Source organism: Syngnathus floridae, chromosome 18 (genome assembly GCF_059516105.1).
Source record: "Syngnathus floridae isolate MCC-2025c chromosome 18, RoL_Sflo_1.0, whole genome shotgun sequence".
In the NCBI taxonomy this organism is placed as follows: domain Eukaryota; kingdom Metazoa; phylum Chordata; class Actinopteri; order Syngnathiformes; family Syngnathidae; genus Syngnathus; species Syngnathus floridae.
The window spans coordinates 8,464,943-8,486,446 of record NC_142430.1 but is presented as its reverse complement, the minus strand read 5'-3'; the positions used below and the strand labels follow the sequence as shown (position 1 = coordinate 8,486,446).

Genomic DNA, 21,504 nt, shown 5'->3' with positions numbered 1-21,504 from the left:
AATAAAAACAAATGTACAGTGGATTTATTGCTGCATTACAAAATATTGATTCGTCCAAAAGGAAAACGCGAAACACAGTCGTGACGTCACCAATTAATAGGTACGTACAAAATACGTCGGAAAAATGTCATTGAGACAAATATCGATCAGTGTCATAAATATTAAAATTTTATATCAACTGTTACATTAGAAATTTCCTTTAATTTAAAAAAATACTTATTTTGCACAATATCAATAAAGAATTGCAGACTTCTCGTTTTCCCCACTTGGGGTCGACATTTAGCCGGAACACATTTTTTCCACATCTAAGCATGACAAACATGTAATCCTTGCTAATATCCATTGGATATTACTTTTGGAAGCAGATATTAAAAACTGGAAAAACGACTCACTTACTGTATTTGACTATCTTTTTAAATTAGAAACACCAATATTGAAATACAGCTTGATTTCCTAGTTTGTTGTCTGAAACAAATATCCAACAACTGTTTAATTTTCTTTTTTTTCTGCACCGAATAGAATGTAGCACCAGACACAAAAACTTGTAAGAGTAACCAAATATAGTTCACATGTGGAAGAAAATAATTTGTCATTTAGAAGTAATACTGCAATCCGCCACAAGACGGCAGACTTATCTATACATTGTGGCGGAAACAGTCAGGTGAGCGGCCGTTCTCGTGTAAAAAACATATAAAATGGCAATTAACATACCCCTATCAATGTCTGATAAATTGATTATTTGTTAGGACAACGAAGTGTACATGTATATTATTGTCAAACTAGCCCTCATGTTGAGCTCCGGTTAGCACTTGCTGAGAGACTAAGCCTAATGCTAATGCGCGCCAACAACTTGTTTTAGGTTAACTAAGTCTTGGTAAATAAATTAGTGAAACCCAATCAATGTCCTATTAGTGTGAAACAGCTTTTTGTCATGGTGTATGTTATTTTATTGTGATAAAATAAGTAGACGAGTTCTAATTAGTGATTAGCATGATGCTAGCAATAATCGGGAGTGGTTAGCCGCTACACTAGCATGTACTACGTGACGTAATGTCCATTGTTGACTGCCAATTGTGAAGCTAGCTAACCTAAACTGCTAATATTGCTTTTAGTTCATTCATTTTGGTTAAGTAAAAGCTTTAAAAATGTACACAGTTGATTGAAAATGGTTCATATCAATTATTAAGATACAGATTTGTGAAATATGAATGTATACACTGTAGTTATGATACTATAAATGATTTTTTTGGGTCTACCAGATCATTTTTGTAATGATAACCTCCCCTTGATGCTTTTCTTGCCAGTCAATAAAAAATGGTATTGTATTATATGTGTGTTATGTCTGTTCGTATTTGTGTGTGTGAATGGGTCACTTTGTTACTGTTTTTTTTTTTTTTTTTTTTTTTTAAGCGGGTGTTCATGCACAGCTTGCAGGTCTCCCTGTTGGCGGCTGGGCTCATATTTTTAGCAGCGTCGTCCTATTTTCTATCTCCATTTGACATTATCGCCACACACACTCGCGCTCCAGCTTTATATATTTTTTTCCAACTCCCTAATTCTCATGAATGACTCAGCTTGTGTCGTGCTTTCGATTTTCTCTTCCCATGCAGATTTTATTCCTGGTGGAGGTTTTAGCGAGGAAACAAGTGTTTCTTGGGCCTCTCATCCCCCGTCGTGCTTGAAGGATTTAAGCGCGTGCACGTCTGCCTGATGTCAATTGAGTGCAAAGCGCTGTGTTTAGAGAATGGCGGACAAGTCTATGTTGTCAATGGCCTTGCAGAGGCTTTCATTGAAGGAATTCAACACATCCTCTAAAATGTACAGGTACTTGTGTTACTGGCGGATATAATACGTGGCTTTTCAAGATTTAAAAATAAATACAGCGGTATCCTACCATAGTGACATAATTCAATGGAATGTAACAAATGAAACCTTTTTCACCTCATTGTCCTGATTGGCCACCTGAGGGCAGTATAAATACTTATGGACACGGAGCCAGTAGATGGTCAGTATGTTGTAATATTTGTAATTTTCTCTAAATGTGTTACTCCCCCTTCTATCCATTGCTTAAAAGGTTAACCACTGACTAGACAGGAAATTTGTCAATGGCATTTTGCATTGTTGATTAGCAATGCGCTAAGTGGTCTTTGCTTAGGAATAAAATATTCAAAGTTTTGATTTCAGATACAAATGAAAAAAGTCAATTTCTTTATCAAATGTATTTATATTTTCCCGCCTCGCCACTGTCCCTGACTGGAATGGGGTCCTTTGTGTCCTTTCAGGCCGCCAAGCAGATTGGCAGCGGACGGCATGTTTAATGGATTAGTGGCGGCACGGCGAGATGATTGAAGTTGGGACGGGCCCATGGGACAATGGAAGGCCATTTGATCGAGGGAAAAAAAAGTGATAGGAAGAGCCGATGCTGGAACGGAATCCGAGAGGAGGAACATTACACCGGTAATACTTTCACTACACTTGTTCCACCGTTGATCTTACGAAGCATAACTGCCAAGTCATCCCCTAATTGACCACCACATTGGCCTTCTTATTCATATTTAATCACCGCAGTGGAAGCTCACATGTACCTGCGTGCGCGTTATTTCAAGCTGATGAAATTAACACTCAAGTAAGGAGGCGACCGGCGGGCACGTTCCCACCTGTTGTCGGCCGCCAGTTGTTTGTTGACTTGTCGGACGTGTTACTTGGGCGTGTTAAGCGTCAAGTCGTCATGAAAAATATCTCCCGGCTTATGCACGTAATCCGCTCTTAGCGGCTTTTCTGTCCGCGGAGCCTTAATTCTCTCACGAGGATGCTGCAGGGGGGGGGGGGTCCACGATGGACTGGGGTATGACCAAAGCTAGAATTTCTAACTTTGACTCTCAGGCAAAACAAAACAAAGCAGGTAGAGCAGCTTGAGATGGAGACCAAACGGGAATATCTTTAATTATATTTTACAACAGTTCTGAGAATTGTCTGTGCTCCACCACATTTGCACAAATTCCTGCAGAAACGTGTCTTGGCGGTAATATCATACACACAAAATAGGACGAGGATTCTCTTGGCCCGAGTCAATATTGAGCCGGAACATACTGTCACAAATGAACATGATTAAAAAAAATTGGCGCCAGAGAAGAACACAATAGAAAGCATCCATCTCCTGGTGCACACAAAAGCCATGTGCTGATAGTGGCTTCCATGGCTGCTGTCAGCTCCTCTCTCACTCTCTCGCTCTCTCTCGTTCTCACAGGAGGCAAGCGTCTGATTGGCCGCCGCGTCCCAGGGAGCGGGATGCTGGAGCGCGAGGAGGAGAGTGCAAGATGCGACGACCGATTGCTGCGGAACTTCCTCGCAATATGTTAGTATCGGGCTCTTCTTTGTTTTGTTTGCCTTTTTTCTTATAAAATGGTGGCCCACCGCAGTTGCCGCCCGCATGGAGCCCTTCCTCGCCTCACCTCTGGAATGATGTGACCCCCCCCAACCTGGAGCGGGCTCACCATGCCGGTGATGAAGGGGCTCCTGGCCCCCCAGAACACATTCCTGGACAACATCGCCACTCGCTTCGACGGCACCCGTAAGTGTCCTGCGTGACTTCAACGTTCAATCTTTCTTTGCCGGCGACGTGTAGTGACAGGCAAAACGATGAATTGCTCCTTCACTAGATGGCAGAAGATCCACCTGTTGCCATTCGTTCAGAACAATAACTTTGTCTTCAACTTAACAGGTTCCCTAAGTACATCTGTGATTGAGTTAGGATCTTCAATTTCAATCGATGTGAAAAATATATATACTCAAATGATCAGTCCATCGTTCTTTACACTTTTAATCCGCAATAAAAACAAACAACAAAAAGACAATTTAGTTTGTTGTGTAACACTTCAAAAACCCTATATCATATTTTATTTTTATATTTCACTTTCTGGAATCAAATATCTTAAGGAACACGCGTGAGTAACCCTAAGTTCAAACTTGGATACCAAAAGAACTTTGCGCCCCAAAAAGAGAGGCAAAAAAAAAAAAATGCAACGTCAATTACACTAAATGTGCATCCTTATTGACTATCAAACGATGCATTTTATTTCCTTTCCCTTCAAACGTTTAGGAGCCACGTTTGCGGCAGCTTTGCTATGTTGTTTTTTTGCTTCTGCCTCCTCGGGGGAGCACGTGCCTCGTCGTAGGCCACGGCCGTGGGGGACGCGTGTGCGTATCATGTGTGTTGTTCCAACTCTCCTCTCGCCTCCGTAGCCACCAATCCTCGGAGGCCCACGCTAAATTCACGGTTAAATATGATGCAATTTTGCCAAATTATTTTACAGTGTATTTGTTGTCAGAATTACAAGGGGGGAGGCGTGCATCTCATGCCACTTGCCCACCGGCGTTATAATTAACAAGGGAATCGTGGCGTAGCATGTCGTCGTTGCTGAAGCCTTAATTACATACAGCAGGTCGGCACCAGCAGATTATTATTTTTTTTATTTTGACATGATTCAATTTTTTCTGAGTGGCGTAGTTTTCTTTGAATAATAATTGCTCACAATTGTATTCAGATGTGATTCAGCTGGCTGGCTGAAGCACAGCGCAAAGGCCTCGTCCCCGAGCCAAAATGTCCGCCGCTGAAAATAGCTTGCATCCTGTTGCCCGGGTGACGGGTCACCACCTCTTGGTGGGTCATCCAGTCAGTCGCAGATGGCAGAGAGACCCTTCCAAATTCAAAGTCATTCAAGCGGATTTGAAACTCTACTGTTCAGGTTGGCCCCGCTTCTTATTTAGCTCAGTGCCTAAGAGGCCATTTGTCCATTTATTTTAACGACCAAGCAAACGCCGACAACAATTCATACGGTGAGTTACAAATATGTTGAGCTATGTGAGAAGGGAGAGCACAATGTGTCAGATGGGCAAAAAACCTGCAGGGAAAGTGCCGACTCGGCAGCGGCGAATGTCAAAACACTGGCTCGGATGTGTCACTCTTAGCCGCTTGTGCGCACACGCATATTTTTATATTTTACACAGCCACCAAATGGTTCGCGTCAATTCAACTACGCTGTTACGTTAACTTTTCCGTGCTTTATTGCTCTCATTAGAAAAAAAATCCATTAACATTCTAATTAATTTTATTTCGCCAAAGGCATTGATTGGAGATTGACACGTAAAAAGAAATAATATCAAACTGAGTCTGAAAAGCAATTAGATTTCAGGTCGATGCTAAAGTTAGCACCAGTGTCTTTCTCAATTAATCAACTCTTTGGTCTTACTATCTTTTTCGCGTCATGTCATCAGCGGTAGAGTTCGGGAAAAAAAAACTTACAAGCTTATTTTGACTAAGAGCACAAAATACATTACTGCAATAAGTTTTGCATGAAGGCCATGGCGTCGGCTTTTAAGTTGTCGTCCTCACACACATAACCTTTACCTGTGTTTGTGTGTATATTTGTGCCATTTAAACGTGTACACACATTCTCACCGTGACAGCGGCGTTGTGGAGCCAGCTGCAGGCCTAGATAAGAAGCCCTTTTGTACCCGCAGAGCAAACACCTTTCACTTACAAGACGAGCGAGCGAGATGTCCTTTTTCTCGTCGCGTTTGCACGCTTTTGGCCTACCAACATGAAATGGAACACGTTTGCTAATCGGCGCGCGAGCGTGTGACGACGCCAAGCGGTCTAATCTTCTGCTGGAGATTGCTCCCAGTGTCCCCGCCCCTTCCTTAACGACACATCTGCACCGACTCGCCGCCGCTGTAATCTGACTGCAGTGGTGGTGGCATGCGACGTTTCGCACCACTTTCTTAAAGGAGACATAATGACCCCCCCTCAAAGGGTCTTAATAATGTTTCCAAAATAGGCCAAGGATGAAAAAAAAAAGCTGTGAAATTATACAATGTGAAGACGTGACCTCCTGTCATTGACATAAGTCGAAAGAAAAAGCGAATAAGTTGTTACATGGCCTATTTATCATTTTAAGCATAAAGCTGCGACATTAAAAAAAAAAGAAATTTAAAAAAGCAAACAAAGTGTGAGCTAATGAGCCAAACAAGTGCTGCAGCTTGACATTTGGATGAATTGCACCCTCATCTGCTCTTTTATGGCTTTCTTCCGTCATTCTGTCTTCTAACAGCAATCATAATCGTAATCATGCCGGCGCGGCCTGGTAATCATGTGGCTAATAAGGAGCCGAGGCTGGTGTGTGGAGATATTAGCGTGCGAGATGATGAGAGTGGCAAATGGCGCCGCTTTAATTTGCCCTCAAGACTTGCTTTGGCTGCATTTGTTTGTTTGTTTTTCTCAGTGGCGACTTCAGATGGACTGGAATCACTTTGCCTCCGCTTAAATCCAATTTTAATATATATTGGAGTGAGAGCACTGAGCAGAAAGGAAGCCTAACCTCTCACGTTTGTCTTTTTCCTCGTCTCGTGGGCGCTGCGGACGTCAGACAGCAACTTCCTGCTGGGCAACGCTCAGGGCCATCGCGGGTACCCCATCGTGTACTGCTCGGACGGCTTCTGCGAGCTGACGGGCTTCACCCGCACCGAGGTGATGCAGAAGAACTGCAGCTGCCGCTTCCTGTACGGCGCCGACACCAGCGAGCGCGTGGCACAGCAGATGGAGAAGGCCCTGGAGGGACGCCACGAGTACCAGGCCCAGGTGCACTTCTACAGAAAGGACGGTAGGTAGGGCTTATATGGAACGCTCTCATCATCGCAGTACCAGGCAACTCAAAAAGATCAACTCCTAAATTTTTTGTGTCAGGCGTGGCCTTCTGGTGCCTGCTGGACATCGTGCCCATCAAGAACGAGAAGGGCGAGATGGTTCTCTTCCTCTTCTCCTTCAAGGACATCACCGACAGCCACGGGAAATGTCAGAACAACAGCACCAAGGAAGGTAGACGAGATGCTCTACTTCTTAGCTCAGCAATGAATTGAAGTCGTGCAGCATCAAATATTAGTATTTTGATGTTTTGTTTTTTTTTTGTGTGTGCTAGTTTTGGAGGAGGACCAGCGTCAGCGGCGAAAGGGCAGCTCGCGCCTGAGCGAGGCCCGCAAGCGAGGGCGCACCGTTTTGTACCAGCTGACAAGTCGCTTTTCCCGCCGCGCCAAAGGCGACATCAACCTGGGCGGGGTCAGTACGCCACAATACAGAAACTGTTCAAATTTGTTTGGTCCAAGTTTGACCGGCGAGTATTTTGCCTCATGGCGGCGTTGCGTCCACGTTTGCCAGAACATGATGGATCGTCCGTCGGTGCCGGAGTACAAGGTGGCTGCGGTGCAGCGCTCTCGCTTTCTGCTGCTGCACTACAGCGTGTCCAAGGCGCTGTGGGACTGGCTGATCCTTCTGGCCACCTTCTACGTGGCCGTCACCGTGCCCTACAACGTCAGCTTCATGCCCTACCACGACAACGTCACGGCCGCTCGCTCCACCATCGTCAGCGACATCGCCGTCGAGATGCTCTTCATCACAGGTTGCCGTTATTCTCATCTAGATCCGAAATCTTTATAGGTTTTATAAATGAAAATAATTTTAATCAAATAAAATAACATCCTGAATTGATCACATTTGGAATATGATGTTTATTTAGTCATTTGTCATTCAACAAAATAGCTTTGACTCCAGATTGGCGTTCATAAATCATGTGTGATCATTTTTTTGGTGTTGCAGACATAATCCTGAACTTCCGCACGACCTTTGTGAGCCAGTCGGGTCAGGTGGTGTACCAGTCGCGTTCCATCTGCATCCATTACGCCACCACTTGGTTCTTTGTGGACCTGGTGGCCGCTCTGCCCTTTGACCTCCTCTACGCTTTCAACATCACAGTGGTGAGGAAGCCGAAGCGAAGACCCGTAATGCACTCTCGCGCGAGTGGGCAAGGCGAGCCAAAGCTCTTCTTCCTTTCATCTCGGGGTATGGCAGACGTCACTGGTGCACCTGCTGAAGACGGTGCGGCTGCTGCGGCTGCTGCGGCTACTGCAGAAGCTGGACCGCTACTCGCAGTACAGCGCCATGGTGCTGACGCTGCTCATGTCCGTGTTCGCCCTGCTGGCCCACTGGATGGCCTGCGTCTGGTACATGATCGGACAAAAAGAGCTGGAGACCGGCCACACCTGGGAAATAGGTCAGAGCACTCGTTGCGACCGGAAAGTCTCGCTTTCGAAATGAATAAGACGAAAACGCACGTGAAACGAAAGGCGGTGTGGCGCAGGATGGCTGCACGAGCTGGGCAAACGTCTCGAGACGCCGTACGCCAACAGCACGTCGGGCGGTCCGTCGGTGCGCAGCGCCTACATCGCCGCCCTCTACTTCACCCTCAGCAGCTTGACCAGCGTAGGCTTCGGCAACGTCTGCGCCAACACCGACGCCGAGAAGATCTTCTCCATCTGCACCATGCTGGTGGGCGGTACGTACGCGGGCGCGATCCCCGGCCGGCCGCCGGAAGCGTCCGAGGACTGACGGCAAATTCTCCCCGTAGCGCTGATGCACGCCCTGGTGTTCGGCAACGTGACGGCCATCATCCAACGCATGTACTCGCGCCGCTCGCTCTACCACACCCGCATGAAGGACCTGAAGGACTTCATCCGCGTGCACGGCCTGCCCCAGCAGCTCAAGCAGAGGATGCTGGAGTACTTCCAGACCACCTGGTCGGTCAACAACGGCATCGACGCGAACGAGGTACCCGCTCGTGACTTTTTTTGCTTTTGAAATGATTTCGCCAGTAAAATGTAGGGGGAACTATTATCGTTAAAAACGTTCCGCACCTCCTGCTTGTGTGCAGCTGCTGCACGACTTCCCCGACGAGCTGCGCGCCGACATCGCCACGCACCTGAACAAGGACATCCTGCAGCTGGCCGTCTTCAAGGGCGCCAGCCGAGGCTGCCTGCGCTCGCTCTCGCTGCACATCAAGACGTCCTTCTGCGTGCCCGGCGAGTACCTCATCCGCCAGGGCGACGCGCTGCACGCCAACTACTTTGTCTGCTCCGGATCGCTGGAGGTCCTCAAGGACGGCGTGGTGCTGGCCATACTCGGTTCGTACACGCCGCCGCTAACACGCAAGCTAAGGACTCGATGAATATAGCCTCATTAGAATTAAAAAAAGAGGAAGCCTTTTATCTTGGCCCCGGGTTGTATTTTTGTCGCTGTAGGAAAAGGCGACCTGATTGGCTGCGACCTGCCCGACAGCGAGCAGGTGGTCAAAACCAACGCAGACGTGAAGGCGCTGACCTATTGCGACCTTCAGTACATCAGCGTGCGCGGGCTGAGGGAGGTGCTTCACCTTTATCCCGAGTACGCCGGCGTCTTCGCCTCCGACATTCATAATAACATCACCTACAACCTGCGAGAGGGAAGCCAGGATCAGGTATCAACACACATACTGGATTGCGGCAGACGACTAAGTCCGGCTTTTTTTTTTAAATGACAATAATTTGTTTATGTAACATAGCACAGCATCTTCATATGTCGATGCTTCTTTCATATCCAACTTGTCTCACGCCACCTGTTCAGAGTTTGAGGGCAAACAAAATGACGTCCAGCAGTGACGCAGTGGGACACTTTTCAAGGGCAGGAGACGCACCGGGAACCCGTCCAATTCCTCAAGCCATGAGTTTGAAAAGATGATAAAACGTTGCCGAGGAAACAGGCCGTAGCAAAATCAACCGCAGTCCAATCTGGCAGATGGACGGCTATTTTTAGGATTTTTTTTTTTTTTTCCAGAGTCAGGGAAAACCCTTCAATCCTGCCTTTAAGCTCGTGTTTCGTAATAAAATGCTGGAAGGGAGATGAGGATGGTGGCAGTCCCAATGGCGTGGTGTTTAATGACCACGACTCGGGAATTGTTGAGGAAAAGTTGCAATTTGATGGTTCAACACCAAATGCTCGCCATCCACCGACTTTGTTTGTTGTTGACTGAAATCCAAATGCACATAAATTGTGAGCTTCACCTGGCTATTTCTTCTGTCTGCAGGGACTTGGCAGGTTTTCAAGGTCGCCCAGGATCCCGCATGTGAGTTCATTGCCAAGCCTTTTCTCTCCCTGTTAAGAAGTGTGTGTGTGCGTTTGTGTGTGTGTGTTTTGTGTGTGTGTCTGTTTTTCTGGGACACAGACTTCCCCTTCAGGTGGGAACTCATTTGGAGTGGGGGAAGAAGGTCGTGGTGGTGGGGTCCCTGTAGCTTACAGCCAGTTAACTGCTTCAAGAGTTCCTTTTAAGATGAACTCTATGCTTGCCACCAATCTTTATATTAAATCGCACACGTGGAAGTGTTTATTAATTAATTTCCAAGATCACTAACCTGGAGCACAGCTGTGCCAGAATCACAACAGAGCCTGTTCTGTTTTTTTGGGGGGGGGGTAAATGATTAAGAGTTTTACATAAATACTGACATAGGTTATTTCTTTTCATTCCTTGATATAAATCATGCTATTTTCAAGGCAACTTATTTATTTTTGTTTTATTTGAGGTAAAAAAAAATGCCCAAGATTGAAATTCTCATTTTGGAGTAGAAATGTGTGGAAAGCCATTTCTTTTGTGTCCACCAGGAAACGCGACTGAGTTCCTTGGTGGAAACAAGCAAGCGGGAGGATTCGTCCCCGTCGGCGCGGTCGCGCCGTAACCTGCTGCTGCCCAACCTGAGCAGCCCCGTGCGCCGCACCTCGCTGGGAAACCTGCTGGGCGACGAGCTGCGCCAGTTCAACGCGCTGCGCCGCTGCCGCTCGCCCAACCTCGCCCGCAGCTTCCTGAGCCACGCCCCCGCCTCGCCTCAGACGCCGCCGGCCAAACCGGAGCGGGCCGCCTCGGGCCGTGAGTCCGGCGAGGAGCTTAAGCCTTCCGAGCTCCTCATCCCCACCGTCACCTGCTTTGGACCCTCTGAACTCAGCCCAAGGTATACTCAGGCCCTTACCACCTCCAAAAATCTGTTGGCCAGACGTCCTTTCATTGAACGCACTCGCGCTGTGTTTACTTGGCTCAAGGGTCGTGGATGGCATCGAGGACAACAGCCACGTGTTCCATTTCAACGTGGAGCACGGCGGGCCACAGGCCAGAAGAGGAAGCGGCGGAACACAAGGTATTGAATGACGACCACCCGCTCGCCTGCCATCTGCGTCCGATCAGGGGAGACGACCAAGTCCACATTGGGCCAACACTGACATTCATGCACCATCTTCAATTTCACCATTTCAAAAAGGCAATTTTGCAAGAGTGCAGATGTAAAATGAAAGATAAAGTGAAGTTAGAATTTTTCAAGAATGAAGTTGAAATATGGAAAAAGAAACCCCTGCTGATTTTTCCGTAGAGTCCACACGGGTGAACGTGCGTCTCTTGCTTGAAACTGAGGAAGTTCAGCAGAGCATCAGTCTACTCCACCAAAAGGTAAGAAGCTACTTTGCAGGGGGGATGGAAAGACAGTCAAAAACCTTTGAAATAAATGTAAATGTCAATAATGCATTCTTGCCCACCCAAAAAAATGAAGGTTGTAATGCATTTTTATTGAGAAAAATAGAAACTAAGATTTGAAAAATTGCAAAAAATCTGCTGGGGAATCAAATAACAGTCAAACTAAAAAAGGGCAAATAAATGCAATCAAATGTTTTGTGTACCAAAACCATGCTCGCAAATGGGGCCACTCGTACAGTATGGCAAGACGCCGCCGTATTATTAGTGGATCCTCGTTTGTCACCGGCAAAACCGTTTTGTGCCCCCCAAAATGGATGATAAATAGGGCGCAGGCAGCTCCAGATGGGCTCAGGTAGGAGCGCTGCGAAGCGACCATTCATTAATCAGCAAGACCCTCTGGAGAGCTGACTCAACATTGTAGAGACCCCCCCCCCTCCCCACCCCACCCAGCCAAAAAAACTGATGACGAACCAGCCCTGTGTATTTTTCCATTTGGCGGCGTCCCTGTGGATTTGAAACGGCTATAAAGCGGATTTGTCCACTTTTCTCCGCACAGATGGGCTCGTTAAACCAGGAAGTGTCGGAGCTTGGCAACGGCCTGCGCCGTATCACGCACCTCCTCCAGGCCCACGTCAACGCCCATCACAACTTGTATCTCCACCACCAGGTGGCGTCCCCCCAGCCAGGCCTCCCCAGCCACCCGGCCGCCGCCCACTGTCACGCCGCCACCTTGGCGGCGCCGTCATCGTGGACGCCGGGAGGCTTCCCCGGTGGAGGCCTGGCGGGCCCCACCGCCATCAGTCGGTCCCAACCCGCTTTGTACCCGCGGCCCGACGCGGACCCCCCCGCCGACCGCCCGTCGGCCGGTTCCTACCCTCTTCTCGGGCTGTTGCAACCCGTTGACTGTTTCGCCCAAGACTCGCATCCTCCTTTAATCCCCGCTTGTGCGTCCCCATTAGCACCCCAACTGGGCCCACTCGGTCGCAGTCTAGACCCCCCTAGTCTCAGTCTAGACCACCCCAGTCTGGAATGTCTGCTGAGCGGTCGCAGGGAAAGCGAAAGCACGTCCAGGTCCAGCGTTGGCGTTCAGACTCAGAGTAGCGAGCAGTCGTGGTGTCTGGATCTCACGGACTAAAAAAAAAACAAAACAGTGTTTCAGAAAATAAAAACAGAGAGGATGATTTTTTTCCCGCTGCTGCTCGTTGGAGCCCGCTGCTTACTGCTCTGCAACCGCTAAAGTATATGATCACAGCACTTAGCTTGCTGGATGAAGAATAAACATGGCATTGTCTTTTTTGCTTTTGGGTTTTTGACAACTTCCATCGGGTCACATAACTTTTACATTTGCAGTCCGCCGAGGTAAGAACAACTCAACCGGAGGTTGAAGGCAAACATTTCGGCAAACAGTCTCCATTGACAAAAGAAGTCTGCCATTTTGCCTTGAAGCCACCTTTAGAGATTCATTTGTGGACATTACCAGAAGTCCAGGGGTTCAAGTGAAATAGTTCTATAGACAAAGAGTATCAGATGACCTTTGAAAAACTCTGGATCCTCACAATATTGCTTCATGCTGTACTTTTCTGGGTGACGCTATCAGCAATGTGTTGCAATGGATTATTATTTTTTTTTTACCTCTAGCGTATGTTTGTGTACTATTGTGTAAGAAAGTACTTTCCTTGATAAAAACCCAAAACAAACAAACAAACGGCGAAAGGGTTCATAATTAACTTTTACGCCAGATTGGCTAAGAAGGTCGATCGCATATAAAAGGAGGCCAAGCAGAGACGAGCGGCACCCCAGCCGGCTTCTCACCTGAACAACATGAAAACTATTCTCGTTGCTCTTCTCGTCTTTGCGCTCGTCAACCAAGGTGAGTACGGCGTGCATCGTTCACAGTCACACCAATGGGCTTCGTTGCGCCCATTCAAAACATCTTCCTTTGTCCAGGCGAGGCACTCAGGTGTTACTGCGGAGGACGCCGTGTTTGTGCGGGAGGGATGGAGACATGCGTGGCTGGAAGCGATGCATGTGCCGCTGTCATCTTTGAAGTCGGCTCCTGTAAGTCGTTTGCTCCAATCTCCAAGCATGTCGTGGTGTATTTTTTTTTTCAGAATTTATTTTCATATGATTTTTTTTTTTTTGTCCACAGCTCCCAGCTACTTTAAAGGCTGCAGCTCGTTGTTTAACTGCCAGCTGATGAACAAGCCCGGCATTTCCAGAGCTGTCTGCTGCACCACCGACTTGTGCAACAGATGAAGCTCAGAATTGGTAACGGCATTTGCTACTTACATCACTGGATGAAGAATAAAAACATGCTTTGGCTGTGAGCTTGTCTTTAGTAAAATTTTTTTTTTTGGGGTTGGGCGGTGAAGTCACAGAGAGCATACTCCATTTCAAAGAGCAGGCGTTTGCCACTTGAGAATGGGGTGGAAATCAGCATTCAAGCCATTTCAGCTTGTTTTTATGTTTCACTTACAAATGTATTTCATTTTTTGTGTGTTTTTATGAGTGAACTCTCCAAAATGTTTGCCTTTGACCTCCACAGAGTTGACCCCATCCTATTACAAGGCAGACTTTTCTGTTCATTTAGCGCCCTCCGGTGGACAAGTTGGCCCACTGCACCCACAATTCATTTGAATGGAGGGCACCAAACCATGGCTTGCCCCCCTTGCCCTCTATTGTCTCTCTCTCTCACTCTCTCTTTTTAAACATAAACTCAAAATTTAATTTATGTAAAGTTAGGGAGTGATTTTGTGCCCCAAATTGAACAAATGTGGAGAAAAAAAGACTACAAATAAGGTTTTCATTTTTTTTTTTTTTTTTTTTTTGAAAAAAGTCTTTATACTGTACATCTTCAGACAATTTTGTCTCTTGCGCACACACACGCACACACATGCACACTTGTGCTATTCACCATCTTTGATTAATTTCTGCAGCTTTCATAACTTAAAATAATTTAAATTGAAAAAATAAAATGGGCACTTGAAGAGGAGGATGATGATGTTTACTGAGCTCAAACGTGTGGTGTGTGCGTGACTGTGAATTTGGGTGATTTTTTTTAAAATTCTGATATTTGATAGAATTAAAAGTCTGATAATTGATTGATTGACCAGTTAAATTTAAACCATGCAATATAATAACTTATATTTCTGTCCCTTAATGTTTACAGTGAATCCCCACTTATTTGTGGTTTCACATTTTGCTGCTTTTGTGCCCAGGCTAAAGCTGTTATCTAATATCAAAGTAGTGCTTTGGTGCCAAGCAACAATGTCATGTAGGTTGCGGCCTTGTCTGGTAGGAAAAAGTGCATCGCTGCCATCTTGTGGCATCATATAGAAACCTTTTGGGGCAGTCATCAAATGTGGATTTTCGCTATAGAGCGGCGGTTTGCCGTGTAGGTCAGAGGTCAGGGTTGGGAGTCCCAGACGAAGGCGTCGTCGTGCAAGACTTGCGCCAGCTTGCGGTTGAAGGGGGCGTAGAAGTGGCGAAGGACGTGTTGTGTAGCGGGCAGCATGGGGCCCAGGTTCTTGTCAGCCGGCCTCCTGCTGTTGGAAGCGGGGCTTCTGTTCAGCTCAGACTCCATTGACTGGCTCAGTGGCCCTATTGAAGCAAAAATGGTTCATTGTTAATATGACTTTATTTTCATAAAGTATAAGCTTGCTTTTGTGCATATTTCCAAACACTGAAATGCCGTTACAACGTGACGTGCAGCTTGAGCCGCTCATTAACATGCGGTTAATTGATCCTGCAGGCTCACCAAGGCCGAGGAAGCGGAAGACGGTGTGCATGGTGAACTTCCTGTTGGAGGCGTGGTCCTCCAACCTGAGCACCAGAATCTGCTCACGGCTGAAGACGCTCAGCCAGTCCAGCAGGTAGACCACGTAGAGGCCCACCTGTAATCGCACCTGCACACGGCAAACAAAAAAACTTTTTTTTATAGATTTATTCAACCTTTTTAAATGTTTCATGACAACTATTTAAATTTTTTCCATTATAGTTTTTGCTTTGTACGCTCTCTATTGGCCAGGTCTGACTACTGCACCCCTTGCAGGTGTCAAAGGTTAAAAGCAAGATGGCCGCCGCAAGTTGAGGTGTGCGGATTGAGTTAAGAAAAAAACTCGGTAAGGTTTTTTAAAACATTGTTTGACATCCTCTCTTATCTTCAAGCTTGAAAGTAAAGATGAGAGAGAGTTGATGTATTTTCAATCATTCCCCCCATCCAGCATCCATAAGCCGTTTGTAGACCTCCACGCCTGAACTAACCAACAAATGGTGAGTTCAATGCTTCTCCATCTATCTGTTTGCGAGATAAATTAGAAATTGAGTAGGATGTCCTTTAATTGAATAGTGGATTTTCCTATTAATATTGAGTCGCCCACTAAGCGCTAGCTGACCAAGTGTCATCGTTTGGCCCGGGAACTTTTCTCGCTGCCTGTGAGGACAGCTGTAATGCATTGTCCGCGCTCCGGCAGGCGTGAGGCCATATTAGCGAATGCGCAATTAGGCCATTGGCGGAGCGTAGTGAGTCCGTAATAAGACAGTCTGCTCTGGGGGCACTGGGACGGGGGGGGGGGGGGGGGTCTGAGTTGAGACTCTGGAATGTGGCTAGCGCGGCACTCACGGGCATGGCGTTGTTGACACTGGTGTTGTAGACACAGGAGCGAAGCGTGTAGTCGGCCAGACAGCCGTCCAACAGCTGCAGGGACTCGGACACCTTCTCGTGGAAGTCCTCCGCCGACTTGTTGGCGATGCCGAAGTACAAGTAGTCCGAGTAGAGCCTGAAGAGACAACTACGTGAGGGCCGCAGCTAGATGATATCTTCAAAATGGATGATTTTATAAAAAGGTTGCTGGCGTACCTTTCCACCGGGTCCCTGAGCATGACGATGAAGCGGGCGTCGGGCTGCAGGGCGTGCAGGAAGTCTTGGATGAGGAAGGGCGGCTCCCCCCCGGTGGTGGCGTTGTCGTAGAAGTACACCCAAGCGTTGTTGTCCCACATGGTGGAGGCGCTGGCTTCGCCTGCCAAGCGCAGTGGACATATGGCAATTTTGAAAAAAAACTTTTGTAGACATTCAAAAGAATAACAAGGCAGATAAAGTTCTAGTATGCACATAGTACGAATAAAGTTCAGCCCCCCCAAAAAATGATTTATCCCACCGGCGGGCGGGCGGGGTCCAATTATCCAAAGTCAGAGGCCGGCTCATGTGGTTGCACATGAAAGGTTGAAGGCGGCCATGCGGCAAAGTGGCTTTCCAGAAGGGCGTCACTCTGGCCCAAGACTCTCTCTCTCTGGCTCGGTGTGTGAATACTGATCAGCAGATTTAGCGCCTTACCCGGGATTATTTATTTAAAGCGAGAAACAAAACAGACAAGCCAACTAAGCCGCGCTCAATAGTTGCGACGTGATCTTTTTGAGCTCGGATGATTTGACCTTACCGATGATGACATTGGGCCGACTCGGCGTTTCGCTGTCGTTGGCCGCCGGGCTGCCTTGGATGAGGTGAGCGGCCTGGTCGAACAAGTCCAGGTAGTCCTCCACCGGGTAGCGGTCGTGGAAGCCCTCGCTCAGACGGATGATCCCTAAAAGGGGGGGGGGATTGCATCCATGATATTTAATTGTAATAAAATTAGACCGGAGTCAAGTCATGTGACTCGAATCTCCCACTTCTGGGCCTAAAGCAGCCGAGAGCGTAGTTTGTAAGCGTATATTTATTTGTGTGGCATGCAAGGGAGTGATTGTCGTAAAAAAAAATCTTATCTTACACTACTAATTATCCCTGGTTTTAAATTTAGGCTTCTTTTACGAGTTTCTCACTAAAACGGCGTTACAAGCATCTGGCGAACTCACCAAACCTCTTGCGGGTCCACCAGTGCGGCTCTTTGAAGGTGGAGAACTTGACGTCGGGGTGCAGCCGCAGGCGATCGTAAAGATCCGTGGTGCCGCACTTTGGCTGTCCGATGATGTAGAAATACGGCAGGCAGCGGATGCGATAAAGTTTCCCGTCGCGGCTCGACAAGTGTTTTTGGAAAGTGCTCCTCAAGCGCTGGAAGACGGTGCGGAAGCTTCGTGCGTAGCGCGCGTATAAGTTGGAGCGGTACGGGTCCGAGGTGACGTTGCCGGCGTATTCCTCGTACCAGCAAGGGTTGCGCAAACCTGCGAGGAATTGCCGGGGGATGACTGAAAACATCTGAAATGAAAAACAAAAGAATTCAGCACAGCTTAAAAAAGTGCAATATCAGCACGAGCCAAACAGATCAAGCCGATCGATATCCGTGTAATCAATTGAGTATTTTCGAGATCCGAATGCGAAACGATCGCTGAGGCAATTCTCCTCATTTCAGATCGTCTCACCGTTAAAAACCCGAGAAAGCTCCTTCAAACGCAATTAACAACCAGACACGTCAGGCGCGGGATATCGATCGTCCCTCCCGTGTGGCGTCCGCGCTCCTTTTCATTAGCGCGTCGGTCGAGAAATGAGTTATGTCGCAAACAGCCCGGGCTGAAGTCGTTATCGTTCGAATTAACGGCCAATCTGAGACGCGGCCGAGGCGGGGTGCTGGCAGCCCCGACGGAAGACCTGGAATGACTTTCAGATTTTCGACACTGTAGTCAGTCTCTCAATTGATCAGCGTGACAAACAGCAACATTACACTCTGGCCGTCAATCCCAGACGGACTTGACGTTGTTGCTCACGTACGTGTCGCTCACTGCGAAGCAGAGCCTCGAGCTCCGGCGGCCGTCTGCCAGCGTGGAACTCCACTTTGGACTCGATGGACTTGACCACCAGCTGAAGGTGCGCGTAGTCCTTGACCAAAGACAGGTTGAAAGCCGAGAAGGTTCCCGGGGGGTTCACCAAGTGGTGATAAGGCGACGGCGTGAGCAAAAGGTCCTTCCTGTCCCCCGTTAGGACGTACGAGGCCATGATGACGAAAGTGACGGCCACGCCGAGAAGCACTCCGCACAGGCGGACTTTGCGGAAGTAGCCGGGAGAGCCCCGCCTCCTCGGGAGCTCCGGCCTCACCTGCAGGACGGCGAACAGGTTCATGGGAGCCTGGTCCACCTGTAGGAGCAGCGGTCTCTTGCCGTAGTCGTCCCCCCCTGAGTCCAGCAGGGTGTACTTGTAGTCCATGTGGGTCATAGTCCGTGACTGCTGGAGTCCAGAGTTTGGAGGAGGTTGGGTAACTGTCCATGCAGAGGCCACCTCATCCGCTGACGCCACCCTGAGCGGAAGAGATTGCAGCTTTGATTCATGTTTTTCGTACACGTAAGCGCAGTTCGCGTGAGACAAAAAACGGGAAGTTGCAGCGTTTCATGAATCACTTCCGTATGACATCACATGATCGTAAGCATTTAAATATATTTGAAAAATTCTGCCACTTTGGTTCAATGTTTGGCTCTTTTTGGCCATTTCCAGCACAAAGTCACTATTGAAGTGTTTGAAGGGATTGCTCCCCCCCCCCCTGCATGGAATGGCAATATGGAAGCAGCGATAAGAACATGGGGGGCCGGGCTTTGGTCCGACATCCAATCCAACAAAGCCAGTGTGGCTTGGCCGAGAAACGATTTCATCAGAAAATCGTATTTCTCACGCGGATCAAGAGTTAGGAATTATTATTTTTTTCCTAGATAATAGAGGTCAGCGAATGCAACACGGTTTTGAGTCACTTGTGCAGACGTGATGGTGTGAGGTTGTGCATCAGGCGATAAACAAGTGCTGTGGAGGTGACTCATCACCCCCCCCCTTCCCTCCCGGCCACCCCCACAGACAGGTGCACCCCCATTCCCCTTATCTGTGGAGCCGATAAGAGGACGCCTCATCCGGTGTCATTTACCTCGCCATCTTGACACATCAACACAGGCGGGGGAATAACGAGAAGAACCCCCCCCCCCCCACGCCTCTTCCCGGCTTGCCGAAGAAGCTTTTTATCGATGAAAAAAGACGAGAACAGCTGTGACTAGTCAGATAGGAACTTGTTTTTTGTTTTAAAGACCAAAAAAAAAATGAAAACATCATTCCGAGCCTGAAAATGGAGGCCCACCTGGCACTGGAACGGTACCGTGCAATTTAAAAGGGCATCAAATTTGCACAGCCGAGTTTTGGATCCGTTAACAACACTCAATTTGTGAGTGACGAGTGTAAACGGTGCGTCTTAAGTGTGTCAACAAAAGAAATCAATTTCCACTAAGGCGTTAAATGAAGTGAGAGCAAAGCTGACAGTCGAGCGTGAAATTAATCCGACGCGACGAGAGAAAAACAGTCGGCGAGCGCGTTTCCTCCTCAGCCCGACCACGTGCGCGAGATGCTACACGCTGTTATGTGCACGCTAACCCTGCATATGGCGAGTCGTTGGATTGAACTATTAAAATTGGTGACAAATACAGTGGATGTCAAAAGTCTACACACCCCTTGTCCTATTTTTGCAATTACAAAAAAAATCTGGAGATTGTTGACACATACAATAATACTCGCCAGAAATTCCTGCGGCAATGTTGGCTTCTTGGCATTGAAACAGGGGTGTGTAGACTTTTTCTATCCACTGTTAGATGCGTGTGCTCAAGTGGCTTTTCCGATCCGCATCAGGCTCCCACTTATCTTTTATTCATCCTTTCATCTCGCTCAAGGCCGACGCTAGAGGGCCAACGGGGATCTTTAGCAGCGTAAACAATCGCGGAAGCTAAAAGGGAAGGAAAAAAAAAATTGTTTTTTTTGCAATTTTCCCAGCTGTTCCGCTCCGTGAAGAAATACGCACACACACTTTGTGTTTACAGCCTTGTCATAATTAGGAGTCTGCCGCCGCACAATTTCTTAAAGGGCAAGCGCTGATCACTTGCTGGAAAATCAAGAATCAATTCACGAGGGTGGAAAAAAAAACACACAATGCATGTGGGGGTGCTCTCGGGGAATGCCCCCCCCCTTTCCAAAACAGACGGCGACTTATCACGCGACTTGTGAATGTATTATTTGACAGGGCTCCAGCTGCACACACACACGTCAAAGTTTGGTGTGACGTGAGGCATTGATGGTGCGGGCTGAAAGGAGGTCGTTATGCGACCGAGGCGCCCGCAAAACTTTTCCACCGGCTCCGTGTCAGGCGTTCGAAACGAGCGGAAGCGGCTCCTCGCTGCAAAAAGCGCGCGACTCTCCCACGCGCGTGTGGAGATGACGCTCTGCATGAAAACGTACCATGTGTTGCCGGCAGCCGCTCACGCCGCCGCCGCCGGGATGCAGCAACTTGTCGCCTGGCCGCCGCTTTCCATCCCCACGTGGAATTTGCGATGAAATCCAATGCGAGGGGATTGTGTGAAAACATACGCCGAGTCCGAGCTGATCCGTCTCGCTTCCTTGCTGCCTGCTTGCGATGTGAACACTGACATGCTCTCTCTCTGCCTCCCCTCTGATGGGAGGGGGAGGGAGGGAGGGAGGGAGGTCTGGGGGCAGGCAGGGGCAACCCGCCCTCCATCCATAGGCGAGCCATCCATCCCTTCCTCCCCACACTGCACCCACGTCATCCTCTTACATACCTTTTCCATTATGCGCACACACATTTTTATGCGAAAAATTAGTCAATGAAAGGAAAACACTTTTACAAGTGACGGAAAAACCAGTCGGCCATATTAAGTGTTTTCACTCGCACTCTACTTACTATTGACACACTCACACACGACTGAGACGTTCTTAGTCCAACGATAACCTTCATATCGATATTTACGTTCATTCCGTATGTGCACGTTATTACGGTTACAAAATCGCCTCCTTTTTTTCCTCCCATCACGCTCGGATTGTTGTGATGTTGAGAATCGATGGTGTGTGACAACGGGGGGGGGAGGAGTCGCTACGACCACCAGCTGCAGCCCAGTGGCTGCTTATTCACTCCCAGTCATGCAAACGTGCTTTTAGAGGCGGCACGAGCCATTAGATGATGTCGTGCGCAATATAAGCCAGCGTATCTGCATGCATCGCTCAGTGCACTCCATCAGGTGATTTATTCGAGGAGCAGGCCCGTGCGTGCGCGTGTGCCATTTGGACGACACATCCATCAATGCAGCTCGCGGGAATTTTCCGGGATTTCATTAAAAAAAAAAAGCATTTGGAGATGAAATGAGATTTAAAGATATGATGCAAATGCCC

General features: G+C 48.0%; 3 protein-coding genes and 1 long non-coding RNA gene across 13 annotated transcripts in view; 3 read left to right on the top strand and 1 right to left on the bottom strand.

Moving 5' to 3' along the window:
- Positions 1–234: 234 nt before the first annotated feature.
- On the top strand, positions 235–13,242 carry LOC148382832 (voltage-gated delayed rectifier potassium channel KCNH4-like). 2 transcript variants are annotated; one of them, XM_088359702.1, is made up of 20 exons: positions 235–661; positions 1,611–1,824; positions 2,283–2,457; positions 3,248–3,355; positions 3,420–3,571; positions 6,426–6,659; positions 6,743–6,874; positions 6,975–7,111; positions 7,211–7,451; positions 7,649–7,806; positions 7,901–8,102; positions 8,190–8,384; positions 8,457–8,656; positions 8,760–9,009; positions 9,127–9,341; positions 9,948–9,986; positions 10,520–10,863; positions 10,952–11,046; positions 11,275–11,351; positions 13,115–13,242. In XM_088359702.1, the coding sequence occupies exons 5-20, from the start codon at positions 3,496–3,498 to the stop codon at positions 13,121–13,123; spliced, it is 2,604 nt and encodes an 867-aa protein (XP_088215828.1). In that variant the 5' UTR covers positions 235–661; positions 1,611–1,824; positions 2,283–2,457; positions 3,248–3,355; positions 3,420–3,495; the 3' UTR covers positions 13,124–13,242. The 2 variants fall into 2 exon arrangements, with proteins under 2 accessions (XP_088215828.1, XP_088215827.1); XM_088359701.1 differs by lacking the exon at positions 13,115–13,242 and adding an exon at positions 11,932–12,670 and having other exon boundaries at positions 241–661.
- LOC148382831 (uncharacterized) lies at positions 13,096–14,367 on the top strand. Of its 2 annotated transcripts, XR_015853994.1 has the most exons (4): positions 13,096–13,245; positions 13,323–13,433; positions 13,525–13,643; positions 13,921–14,367. It is a non-coding gene; the product is annotated as an uncharacterized LOC148382831 (long non-coding RNA). The 2 variants fall into 2 exon arrangements; XR_015853993.1 differs by lacking the exon at positions 13,921–14,367 and having other exon boundaries at positions 13,525–13,702.
- Positions 14,200–20,759, bottom strand: LOC148382830 (carbohydrate sulfotransferase 15-like). 3 transcript variants are annotated; one of them, XM_088359709.1, is made up of 9 exons: positions 20,560–20,759; positions 19,834–20,050; positions 18,073–18,595; positions 17,223–17,562; positions 16,811–16,954; positions 16,234–16,393; positions 15,997–16,153; positions 15,133–15,280; positions 14,201–14,975 (listed from the first exon to the last, which is right to left on the bottom strand). In XM_088359709.1, exons 2-9 carry the CDS (start codon positions 19,878–19,880, stop codon positions 14,782–14,784), a joined length of 1,713 nt encoding a protein of 570 aa, XP_088215835.1. In that variant the 5' UTR covers positions 19,881–20,050; positions 20,560–20,759; the 3' UTR covers positions 14,201–14,781. The 3 variants fall into 3 exon arrangements, with proteins under 3 accessions (XP_088215836.1, XP_088215835.1, XP_088215837.1); XM_088359711.1 differs by lacking the exon at positions 19,834–20,050; XM_088359710.1 differs by lacking the exons at positions 19,834–20,050; positions 20,560–20,759 and having other exon boundaries at positions 14,200–14,975; positions 18,073–18,528.
- The window catches only part of lhpp (phospholysine phosphohistidine inorganic pyrophosphate phosphatase), a 29,186-nt gene continuing 22,808 nt past the window's right edge, over positions 15,127–21,504 (top strand). For 3 of the 6 annotated variants that reach the window (XM_088359729.1, XM_088359726.1, XM_088359719.1), the window contains exons 1-3: positions 15,127–15,247; positions 15,427–15,496; positions 15,599–15,647. The gene's annotated coding sequence lies outside the window, so the exon portion shown is untranslated. Of the gene's footprint in view, positions 15,248–15,402; positions 15,497–15,598; positions 15,648–21,504 lie in introns of all 6 variants that reach the window. The other 3 variants (XM_088359728.1, XM_088359725.1, XM_088359718.1) reach the window with 1 other exon arrangement.